Here is a 12,765-nt window from a genome sequence, read left to right on the forward strand (position 1 = left end):
AGGTCAGTTTCCTAAGAGTAAATTATAAATGTAGTTTGCTTAAGCCAAAATAACTATTCTATCCCTCGCTACACTGAATGTCAAAGGTGAAACTCACCTCAACAGATCTCAAGGCACAAGGCTAGATGGAAGTATTACAACTTTACTACCTTGTTACTCTCTGCAGAACAGTAAACAACTCCTTCTCAGAAGGAAGAAGTCAGTGCAAGCATTATGTGGCTGACTGAAATTCTTTCAAAATGTTTGTTTTCCCTAAAACAGATCTATTTTCACCTAAAGAAAATGTTGGCTCCTTCATTTACAGGTGATTTTGACTCCAAGTAGTTTTAAAGACACATGACTGCAACAACACTTCTGTATTTAGTATGGAAAATGAAAAACTGCACGTAATGTAATTAGCCATAGATGGGATACTCCTTAATGTGAAAAACAATCAAGTAACTTTTTTGTCCTTCTGATATTTTCAAGCAATTTGCAAGAAAATTCCCTCTGCTACTGTTACTATCAGTTACTATTCTGATGACCTGTAATGTAAGCTATTTGACAGTTCCAAATCACTGAAAGTGTTACACAAGTTTTGTTTTATCCAGCTATTAAAATCACAGTTTTGAACACAAATGGAAGAAACTAAGGAGCAATATATAAATATCAACTAGTTGGAAAAAAAATTTTTGGGCTACTACTTGTAGCACACATTATTTCAATGGCACAGTAATATATGCACACAACTAACTTAAAAGTAACATCAAAAAGATGATCAGTTGCAAAAGGCAGTATTTTTCCTTAGAGTAGAGACAGTGATCAAAGAAAAAGGTCTCCAGATATGATTAATACTCTCATAGAAGTCCCTATATGATCCAAAAAATACAGATAACGACCATATCACTGAAAACCTGGAAGCAGTATTTCAGAATAATACACTCACAATATGATATTGGAATCTTTAACGCTGTATGATAACTGTAATCATAACTATTAAAAACAAGATACACAATTAACTTCAGTACTTGTCCCACCTCCAGACTTTATTTCACTACGAAAATCTTAGCAAGGGTGTTTTCACATTTCACTTTTGTTATCATTGAGGTTTTCAAAGATCAGAATGCAGTTTTGCATTCCTAACCTTGATAGCACAGATAACTGCAACAGGTTGGAGTTCCTGTAAAGAGAAACTCTCCCACAAAGCTGGTTCTAACTTTATGCAAAAATTAGAATTTATTTTCAAATTCTAGCTCTGCTGAAGTATATATATGTGTTTCTAATCGTAATAAGTGTCAGTAATAGCTTACTATTACAAAGTAAGTTCACAGATCTGGTTCTCAGCAGAAAATTGAGTTTGTTTTGTATACAATTCATTTAATTAGTGCTAATGGAGCACTGCTTCATTCAGAAGGGAATAAAAACTACTAGAAATAAAAGAAGCTTAAACTGACATTGTTTTGTCTAGTTTAAGCAGTTTATATTGCTCATCATTTAATCTTTGAAAAATATAATGCTATTGGATATTCAACCTCAGTCAACTTTATGTTCTGCCTACAAAGCATAATCCACTTTAATATTTAATTTGGAACAATAAAGTAAAAATCTTTACACTAATTCTAAAAAAAAGATGGAAAAAGACAACAAAATTGAGTTCAAATAGGTATAAAGAGCAAAGAGCATTAGGAATTTAATTACAAATCAAGTACCCAGTAGATGTACCTGCGGTGCAAATTTTTGTTTGAATTTTGCATTACTGAACAGCTGCTCACTTCTCATTTCAAGTATAAGAAATTAGATATTCAAACTAGTGTATTACCAAGGAAAATCTACTTCCTGCATTTGAACATGGTAAGAAAACAAGCAAGTTTCTAACTATTAATAAGTTACAAATTTATTTCTATGTAAGACAACTAAATAACTAAACTCAACAGTGTGACATTCTTGTAATAAATCAAGTTCTACAGATAACTTCCTATGATGTCCTATCCAGAAGGTCCAACAAATTTTTTCCATCTCTTTCATTAAAACAGTCTTTAAAATTTCCAGAATTTGCTCTTCAATATTTGAAAACAACTAGACATGTAAGAAATGAAGCCAGGATAAACAGAAAATAGCAAGTCCTGGAAGTAGTTCTTGACACATCAGACAAATCCTCATTGTAAACGGCCCTTCGATTGCCAAAAGTTTCTGATCCTCTTCTTTATCTTGCAGGCTGTAAGCTGTTAAGTAAAACCTAATGTGAAAAAGTTTCATTATCAGAACTAGATACTTCGGAAACATTCTAAAGACTACACAGGCAGAAGGAAATCTGCCCAGAGGCTAAAGCTATGCTCATAAGGTGCTTGCACAAACTTTAATTTGGCTACTGCTACCTGGGAAACCAACATATTTCAGAACTGCAGAGGACTGGTAGCAGAAAAATCAGCCGTTACCACGAGTTGTGCTTAAAACACAAACTAGCATTTATAAAAACAGGAATGACAATGCCCAGTAACCTACAAAGTTACCCATTTAGGTTTGGTTGTTGATTGTTTTTTACCCTGATCATGTCATTTTAGAAAAACACAAGGGAAAAAAAACTCAGAAGGATGAAAGAAAACCACATCTCTTAGATATGCAAAACATGGAAAACTGTGAAAAACTCGAATGAAAATGAGAAAACATTATAGAAGCAGTACAGTAGCACTAGTCATTATGCTTTCAAATCTCGCATGGTACAAAACAGAAAAGTTATTGAAAACAGGATATAAAACTTAATACAACCGTGATCTTATTAATGTCTACGACTAATAACATAATGGTGATCTCAGAATTGTTATTAACTACTTCTCACAATATTCAGACTATGAGGCACATTAATTAAGACAGATGTTTTAAAGTACATTCTGTACTCCCTCAAAAGTTAAAAAAAAAAAATTCAGTTGTGAATTTCAGCTCTAGATGCCGCAGAAGCCAAGAGCATCTTACCTTAAAGTCGTATCAAAATTTCAAAATGTTCAAGTTCACTTGTAGTTAAATTGAAATTATAACCTACACCTCTAAGTCTCTAAATTGCTGACTACAAGAAATCTGGGGAGCCTCTGAAGAAAGAATTGCTTCATACCTGTGATACATCTTGCATTATCCCTATACACTAAGGGTGGAAAGAATGACATCTGTGATTATTGATTGATCTGATGCCAGTGAGGCCAGCTTCATATTGGCAGAGATCACCACTACCCACTGACAGAGCACTTGGAAGAACTGTCCTATCAGCACTGGAACTGTCTCCAAAAGGCTCAACAGTTAACTACCATTTAAAGAGCTCAGAAGGCTCATCCACACTGCTCATTCTATCACAATCTCACTTACTGAGTCATGCTTTGCTCCTTTCTCTGCCATAAACCTTCTGAAACAAACCTTTAAAATCTCAATGGCATTTGAGTACCAGTAGACTTTTTCTTCTTTTTCCTTAAATGAGGATGCAACTAAATAAATAGCTAAATCAGTGACAAAGTATACATTACTAACTCACAGTCTATCATGTTGCCTCAGAGTAGTATCAGCATATAGTATTACAGCATATTCATATCCTACTAATTTATGGTAAACTATAAACAATGTTTTACTACTCTACCTTATTCTCAGACAAGTCAGTAAGCAGCAAACAAGAAGTCACCTTGGATTGGTACAAAAAACCCTAAACTAAATAATAAAAATCGAACTAGGCTAAATTAACATAAAATTAAGCTGGATGCTTAAGTTAAATACCTCAAAATTATGTCACTTAGGATCAAAACTTCTTATGTCCCACAAAAGCTTTTATGCTAAAAAATTTACAACCTATTTAGTTATTTAAATAAGTGTATATTAACACAACAATAAAGACAAATCTAGCCACCCTCAAGTACAAAAGGCAACCCACCTCTGATAGTCTTCCCATCATACACTCCTTTCTCTGAGCGGTTGAAAGAGAACAAGAGAAATTAAAGTTTAACCAACTCTACCTGCCCCTAGACAAAAAAAAGTTTCTCTTTGCCTTCTATGAAGATAGACAAGAATGGATAATGATGAGCTGGTGGAAGGCATCAGAGTAGTTTAACACCAGGTGTTGTCTCTGGGAAACAGTTAACACTGTTAATAGTGATTAACTAGATTAACTGTGGAAAATACACCTGCCAAACAAATTGCTTGTGATTGATACACACTATATGACTTTACAATTGCAAACAGCTAGTAACATTTAAAATTTCCCACTTACCCAGCTTAGATTTCTCTCACCAGATACGGTATCTTGCTGCATGAACTAAGACCAATTATACCCAGAAGGTTAACTCTATTTTCACACAGCTACTCACCAGTGTTCAGCTGCCACTATTTAAAATGTTGAAGATGGAAAAATACATGCCATGAAAGTGTAGCAAAGCAGGTATCCTTCCTTCACATACTAATAGCAGCTTCCTTAAAGAAGTATTTCAGTGCATTCTTTACTTTTAAAAAATAAAAAATATTTTCCAACACTACAGTTATAGTGCATACATGATTACATATATCTGAGATTCCTTTCCAACTGGGTTCTTTGTAAGAATGATTTGCAGTTTTTGTTTTTTTTTCATGGTGACTGCATGAACTCTGTGCCAGAGAACAGACGTCCTACAATAGATGTGGCTAAGCTTAGTCTTGAAAATCCTTCTCTACAGATTCCAGAAAGAATTTCAAAATTATATTTAAAAAAATATAATGTTAACAGTCAAAACAATGTTTAAAGCTTTATCTGTATCTGTGGGGCTTTCTTTCCTACTACTCTCCTGGAAGGATTAGAAGTCTGACTCTACACACATATACAGACTGAATATTATTCCACAATTTTCACAAATAGAGTGGAACAATACAGATATATTTCTTGAACAGTACTTCCAGTTACTGAGAGCTATTCTTTAGTAAATATATTAACAACTTACTTGTGGGATGTTCTTTTCTTCATCATGCTGGCAGACACTCCTGCATGACCTACAATATAAAAGATGTTGGAATTACTGAAAACCAAGTTAAGAACTTACATAAAAGCTATCATATTTAATATCAAATCCAAACATTTCATGTTATGACTGATCAGGGACCTGCTAAAACCAGAAAAGGCTCTAGAGAGGTACACATTGGCTATCTGCACATGAAGCTGTGGTGTGCTGGCTGACCTTGGCTGGATGCCTGGTAACCACCAAAGCTGCTCTACCTCTTCTCTCAGCTGGACAAGGGAGAGAAAATACAACCAAACATTCCTGGGTCAAGACAGGGACAGAGACGCATAATTCACCAATTACCATCACAGGCAAACCAGGCTTTACTTGGGGAATATTAATTTATTACCAAGCAAGTCAGATAATGAGAAATAAAGCCAAATCTTAAAAATACCTTCCTCGCAGCTCTCCCTTCTTCCTGGGCCTAACTTCACTCCCAATTTTTTTCTACCTCTTCACTTCCAGGTAGCACAAGTGGACAAGGAATAAAGGTGCATTCAGTTAATCACTTTTTGTCCCTGTTGCTTCTTTCTTTCTCCTCAAGGTTAGGGTTAGTTCTCCCTCCTCAGGGGAAGGACTCATCTTACTTTTTCGCAACTGCAGCATGGGGACCCTCTCACGGAAGCTACAGGCTGCTCTGCAGTGAGCCCCACACAGGCTCACATGTCCTGCCAGCAGACCTGCTCCAGAGTGGCCTCTTCTCTCATGGAGCCACACAGACCTGCCAGGAAACCTGCTCCAGTGCATATTTCCTCCAGCCTCACAGACTCCCTCAGTCGCATCCACCTGCCCCAGTAGGGTCCTCCAAGCCCTGCAGGGGCACAGCTGCTTCACCATAATCTTCACCACAGTCTGCACTGGACCCTCTGCTCCAGTGCCTGAAGCACCTCCTCCATCTCCTTCTGCCAGTGACCCTGGTGTCTGCAGGGCTGCTATGCTCACACAGTTCTTCTCCTCTCCTTCACCTGGTGTAGGGCAGGATCTTTCCCCTGTTCTTAAATACAATATCCCAGTGGCACTACCACCATCACTGACACGCTCAGCTTTGGCCAGTGACAGGTCCATCTTGGAGCCAGCTGGCACTGGCTCTCTTGGACACGAGAGAAGCTTCTAGCTGCTTCTTACAGAAGTCACCCTTGCATGCTTCTGGTACCTTGCCATGCAAACCCAACACAGAAGCTCAGTGATGAACATAATGAGTGACAGCAACTATTAAAATGGAAGTTGAACAAAACAAAGACAGTAGATGCAATGGTCAATCAGTGACAATAGTGAAAATATGCATGAACAAAATGACAGAGAAACACTTTCAAAAGAACACTGTACATGAAAGGTAATGTGCACAGGTAGAAAAATCAAAATTAGTTATTAGAATAAAAACTGCAGCCCCCGATCACAGTCAAAGGCCAGCTGCATACAGACCATTTACTGGAGTTGACTGAAATAGCCCCTATTAAAGTGATGGCTGAAGGTGACTACATGGCCAGAAGGTACCTGGCTTGATCCTGATTCTCCTCACTATACTACTTTTTAATAGTACGGAGTAAAAATTTCTTCACAGTACCTTGTTTTGGATTTTTTGCTTCTTGGTTGCCATATCTAAAACAACTTGGTCAAAGTACTGGACTGAACCATGTATAACTCTAACACCTTGTGTTTATGTACAAACATGCCTACAATTTTAACTAGGAATGCTTGAATTAACACTTGCAGAGAAGTGCTTTAATTTCTGTATAGGCCTAAACAAACAAATTATTTTAAATTTACACTATATTCATGTTCCAAGCATATCTAGAATTATATACATATTGAAGAGAATCACACAGGAGTCAAGCACTGACAGTACCAATGATCTTTAAAGTCTTCACAAGTATCTTATTTTTTTTGTATGCAAACTCTAAAAGGGCATACACAAAGTAACAGAAATGGCAGAATTAATATAATTCATTAGTAATTAAAATAATCTTATGTTTATTATAGTCAAGCTTGCATCAGATCTTCAGGAATCTGCATTTCCAACAGTAATGATATCTGAAATGTGCCTAATTTTTATAAATTAAGCCTTGTCTGTCAATTACTGCAGTAAAGGTCCTACTTGCAATTTTTGACTGTTACAAAACCAAATAAATTGAGTATTTTTAAGAACTTAGCTGGAAAAACAAAAACAGTATCACAAAAAGTTTGATTAGAAACCTGTAAGACTTTAGGACTTTATTACAGCCTGTAAAAAAAACTTTCTAAGCATAATTTCAGTTATCTCTCTGTATATGAGGCTGTATTCTACTAATATATAACATAATAAAACACATTTTATTAAAAATATGGTGATGTTTTATTTTTTAAAAAGTAATTTCTTAAAATCCAGTAACTGTTTTTACAAAATAGAGAAACTTCATCACCAGAAGATGAATATATGCACTTAACATTTTAGATTTCCAGCTAACCAGAAAAAAGTAAGATTTTGGCTAAAGTAGCTCAAGTAAAAACACAGCAAAACAACAGAATAGTGTATCACAAGAATTTGCTTTCTGTCCACCTCCTCTCAAAGATTCTGTAACCCATAAGAAGGGAGGTATGAAGGATTTATCTTTCAAAGTCAAGAACAGAAATACTAAATTGACACAGAAGAAAGATTTACTACAACATTTTCAATAAGTAGAGAAGTTAACCTGACCTCTGGGAATGGGATTTTGCTGTTTGCTAAGTTCTCACCTTGGGATCTTCAAAATTTTTGTATGATGCAACTTGTTCACTGATGTAATGAGCTCTATACCAAAGACAACAGAGACAACTAAGTACTACTCATCATCTTAAGTCAGTCTCTTAAGAGAGCTCACAGTTTAATACATCAGGTAATGGCATCTGGATGTTTAATACATGTATCAATAACAAGTATTTGAAGATCCTCAGTTAAACACACTCTTGTACCAACCAGATGCCAATTTGCCACAATTTGCCCTCATAGAGATGTAAACTCCTTTTAAGGCTGTTATCAGGTTACTGTTGAATTGCTTGGCTACTGTAGTGCATCTAATACTGGCCAAATGCCAGTGCACTCACTAGAATTACTTATTCATTTTCTGCTGTGAGATAAGGATTAAGAGGAGAGCAAAAAAGGCTCTAACTTTTAAAGGGTATAAAGAAAACTTTATTAATAGAATTAAAAGAAAAATAAGAAATCAGAAAAAACCTTGAGAACACTTCTCCTCCCACCACACCCTCTTTTCTTTTCTACTAACAACATAAGAGACAAAGCCTGGGACCTTCAGTCAGTTTACCACGTCTAAAATAGTCTTCAGTTCTCTTAGGGAGCAGAGTCTCTCTTGCTATGCCATGGAGACTTCTCCACAAGGAGCAGTTCCCTCATGGCTTTAATTTGCACAAATAGCACCTGCCTGGAAATCTGTAATCATTAAGTCCCTCCACATTTTGGTAGTTTTTTCCATAACTATCACCATGGCTGAGTAATTTCAGATTATTGGGGTATAATTTTAAGGATGAGTTGTTCTAGTATAGAAACAGAAGTTCTCTTCTTCCATCTCTAGGACAATGTTTCTCATCTCTCTCTGTTCAAGCTATTTAAACATCTGCTTGCTTCAACGCTGGTGCCTCTGCTCACTGTGGCTAGAATGCTACATCCCCCCAGTGCATTCAGTGAATTACAGGGAAAAAATAAAAGTCTGATGTATCAATTATATTTTCAGCATAGGCTTAAAAGAGAATTTCAGCCCAAGACTAAAGCATCTCCTCCCATCTGGGATTTGACTCCTTTACTGACCTTGGTGTCTCTATGTTGTTTTCTCTATGTGTCTTCACTCTTTTCTCTCACTCAAGAGGATTGATGTCTGCAAGTTTCATCTGTATACTAAAAATGTTAATATCTTGCCCAGGTTGTGGATAGCTATATGATCTTTGCTGGGCATGGCTACATGGCTGTTTTCTGACCCCTGCTACATTTAATTCCAGTCACATGGACTGCTTTCTGCACGAGGCTGCAGACCCATCTCTGTCCTTAGCCACACGATTTTTCTGCAGCACCAGCAGAATGGCTCGGTGGCTTCACAGCTGGCACGGAGCCTGGCTCAGCTCTCCCTGGCCCACCAGCTGTGTTTGGAAGCCGGTGGCAGAATCTCAGCCAAGCCACACTGTGGGCTGGGCTGGCTGGGCCGTGTGGCAGAGTGGGGCCCAGCCTGGCCAGCACTGCAGGAGAACAGGGCCTGGCCTGGCCCTGCCAGGCCACAGGGGCTGCACAGTGGAGCGGCGCCTTGCCCGGCCAGCATCAGTTACCTGATGAAAGGTTAGAAGCAAGAGAGCTTTACCCAGGAGTTGTTCGGTTTGAAATGTATTTTCCACAGAGGCATGTTCGGCTCCTTCAATAGGTTTAACAGGTTGTCAATATTCAAATTAGCCAACTGATTGGTTTTGTCAGGTCCAAAGGAAGCTGCCATGGTCCTTACAGGGAATCACTTCCGTAGGTCAGAGATTTTTTTTCTTAACTAAAAACTAAGCTATGTTAAACTATGACAGCTACACAATTGTAGAAACTGCAACAAGAGTTTCTCTGTCCTCTACAGAATCCTTATATTTAACATATTCTAGTAAGAAGGTCAAAATCAGAACTATCTGCTGCCTGAATTTTTCTTGGTCCACAAGAATGCCATAGCTGGATGAAATGACCCAGCCATGGGCACTCCCAGCCCAGAAAGCCAAACGTGTCCTGGGCTGCATCCAGAGCAGCGTGGGCAGCAGGGGAGGGAGGGGATTCTGCCCCTCTGCTCTGCTCTGCTGAGAGCAGAGGGTTTCCACCTGGAACCAACCCTACATCCAGGGGTCCTAGCACTGAAGAGACCTGCTAGAATGAGGTCATAGAAAGGCCACGAAGATGACTGCAGGGCTGGAGCACCTCCTGTATGAAGAAAGGTGAGAGTTGGGATTGTTTGGCCTGGAGAAGAGAAGGCTCTGAAGAGACTTTATTGCAGCCTTCCAGTACGTGAAGGGGACCTATAAGAAATACAAGGACAGACTTTTTAACAGGACCTGTTGCAACAGGACACAGGGTTGTGATTTTAAAATGGATATTAGCTATAAGAAGTTTTTTTTTACATTGAGGGTGGTGAAATGCTAGCACAGGTTGCAGAAAGGTGGTGGTCGCCTCATCCCTGAAAATATCTAAGTCTTCAGTACAACTTCAGTACCCTTGTCCATCCATTTATTCAGAGAGCACAGTGAAGCACTTTATTAAGTACTAGCAAATAAATTGTGACTTTAAAAGGATTATGAATAAATTTTCTGTCTCTGAAGCATGATTTCAAATTTGGGGCATAGTAATGATTTGGGATATTCTATTTAAAAAAAAATTGATCTAGTTGAAGATGTCCCTGCTGATTGCAGGAGTTGGACAAGATGACCTTTAAAAGATCCCTTTCATATCAAACTATTTTATTTTTTTATGACTAAGGGCACAGAAACATATTTTTTGTAATAGAAAGTGACCACAACCACCACCTTCCAGACAAGAGCAACAGAATTAAGAATTCAACTGCCATATGGTGTTTTGTCATACTTGTCTTTTCTGAGGCTCATTAATTCTACCCCTTACATTAAACCCTTAAAATTCAACAGGAAAACTAGAAATTATGTTTCTGAACTTTACTCCAGATGAAGATAAAGACATAGGGTATGACAAGACAAAAAAAAAATTGTTCAGGATTTTGGCTTCAAGAGAAATACACGTGTTATTTCAGCTGGGGCTATAGAGGAATAGGAAGAAGCATGGGAGAAAGCTACTGGCAATGTTCTGCTATTGTGACATGAGCTGGTAATTTCACACAATCCATGAAAATCAGACAGGCTCTTCAGAAAACAGCAACCATATTTTATTTCTCTAAATATCTCCTATGTTTACAACAGGCAGCAAAATCTAGATGCTTTAAAGTTGTATTCCAGAATTATCTGTGTGAACAGCAGTAATTCCAGTCTGTATCTGGAGACTATTTCAGAATTACTTTTAGGGACCTAAGAAACACTTAGGTGTGCTGATTCACACCTCTAAGTATTTCTTGACCTCAACTTAAGAGTTTGAAGAAAGGAGGTCTTTTAATTGAAGTAGGTCAGAAGTACAGACATAAACCAAAATCTAACTCTGCAAGAAAGATTCTAAGCAATTCACATCCATGATCTCTTTTCTTAGTTAATAAAGACAATATGAAAACAATTTACACTTGCTTTTACGAGTGAAAATATATGACTCAATTGTTATATGCTTATATATGTGTTAAAAGTTTTTTTTTACTAAGACGGTATTTTTATGTTTTCAAACCATCCAGTAAAGTCTTTACAATTGTTCTTGACCATCATACAGTTTGGTAGGATTCTGTATCTCTGGGAGAACCCTGCTAAGAAAGACTCCAGAGGACCATGCCTTTCAGTTATACAGCATTATACAAGAGATCATTAGATTTAGAAGGGTCAAGTGTGTTAACGCAGGGTAATCACAGCTTACTTTACAAGCAAATATACTGCAAATTAACTTTTTTTAAAAGGCTGTATTTCTCCTATATTTGGGACAGCAATACACTAATTAGAGAGACACGCAGGCACGCTGCCAAAAGCACCTGTCTGATTCATGGAAACTATATAATGGAAAGAAACTCTGTCCTTTGACAAACTCATAGAGTCTGTAGCCATGTATTCTACTGTTGTGTAAAAATTAAATGTCTACCTTGTCTTCTTTTGTCCACCTTCAATCCCACCCTTTGCTTCTCAAAAAGGATCTACGTACAAATGTTTCCCAGAGAGAGAGATTTTAAAAGTCTAGACAGTATAAATCACATATACCTCTTCCTTTATACCTACTTTACAACATAAATAAAAACATTTCCTTCCTAAGCACCTACTTTACAACATATAAAAGCATTTCCTTCCTAATCAGACAGATAGGACAGCTGAAAATTGGCTTTGTCAAAGACGCTACCAACCTGTAGTGCCACTGATCAGTATTTCTACAACAGAATGAAATCAAAGTCAGTTGAAAAATGTTTTGTTAATGCATCAAATTTTGCCCTATATGAATACCTGATGCAACCACTGGACTTCCAGACTGTTTTTTGCTACCCATACATAATCCAGAAGTTTCCTAGAATCCAACCATTTTATTATTTTACATTATTAACACATCAAATATAAAATACGTAGACTATTTCCACTATTTCACTGTATCTTTTTCTTTTATTAATTTTTCCTCCTAATAAAGATCATATTACTGCTTTATTATTCAACCCCAGATGACAGCAATTTTACAGACATGACTTAAAATCCTAATTTCTACTTAAAATGTAGCTATCCTGGAACCCTACATGCTGTTTGTAAACTTCCTTGGCAAGTGGCAACCACCATTAAAAATGGAAGGCAGTAAGTAAGATATTTGTATCCATAATGCTGTAAAGTTCAACAAATCCGATCTAAAAGTTACTTCTTTAAGTACACCTTTTTTCTTTTTCTACAGCTGTTCCAGGTATTCTCACAGATTCTCTTAAAGTTACCTAGTTTAGCTCTATAATGGGGGAAGGCACTTTTTACTAGATCAAGTTGCCTAATATCTCTTTGAACATAACCTTAAACATTTCTAATGTTTAACCCAAGGTTAAAAATGTTAACCCAAGGTTAAACATTTGGGTAACCTGATCCTGTGTTTTACCATACATACTCATTGTAAAAAAATTCTTCTGTATATTCAAACCTAACTATACTCTATGTTTAAAACAATTACCCCATGCACTGTCACTGA

At 37.1% G+C, this 12,765-nt stretch overlaps 1 protein-coding gene across 5 annotated transcripts in view; it reads right to left on the reverse strand.

Moving 5' to 3' along the window:
- The window catches only part of SPIN1 (spindlin 1), a 63,037-nt gene that overhangs the window by 7,964 nt on the left and 42,308 nt on the right, over positions 1–12,765 (reverse strand). For all 5 annotated transcript variants that reach the window (XM_021530430.3, XM_021530429.3, XM_077790544.1 and 2 more), the window contains exon 3: positions 4,923–4,971. In XM_021530430.3, coding sequence (XP_021386105.1) covers positions 4,923–4,971 — 49 coding nt within the window. The remainder of the gene's footprint in view (positions 1–4,922; positions 4,972–12,765) is intronic.

The sequence above is a fragment of the Lonchura striata genome, chromosome Z (genome assembly GCF_046129695.1).
Source record: "Lonchura striata isolate bLonStr1 chromosome Z, bLonStr1.mat, whole genome shotgun sequence".
Taxonomy (NCBI): domain Eukaryota; kingdom Metazoa; phylum Chordata; class Aves; order Passeriformes; family Estrildidae; genus Lonchura; species Lonchura striata.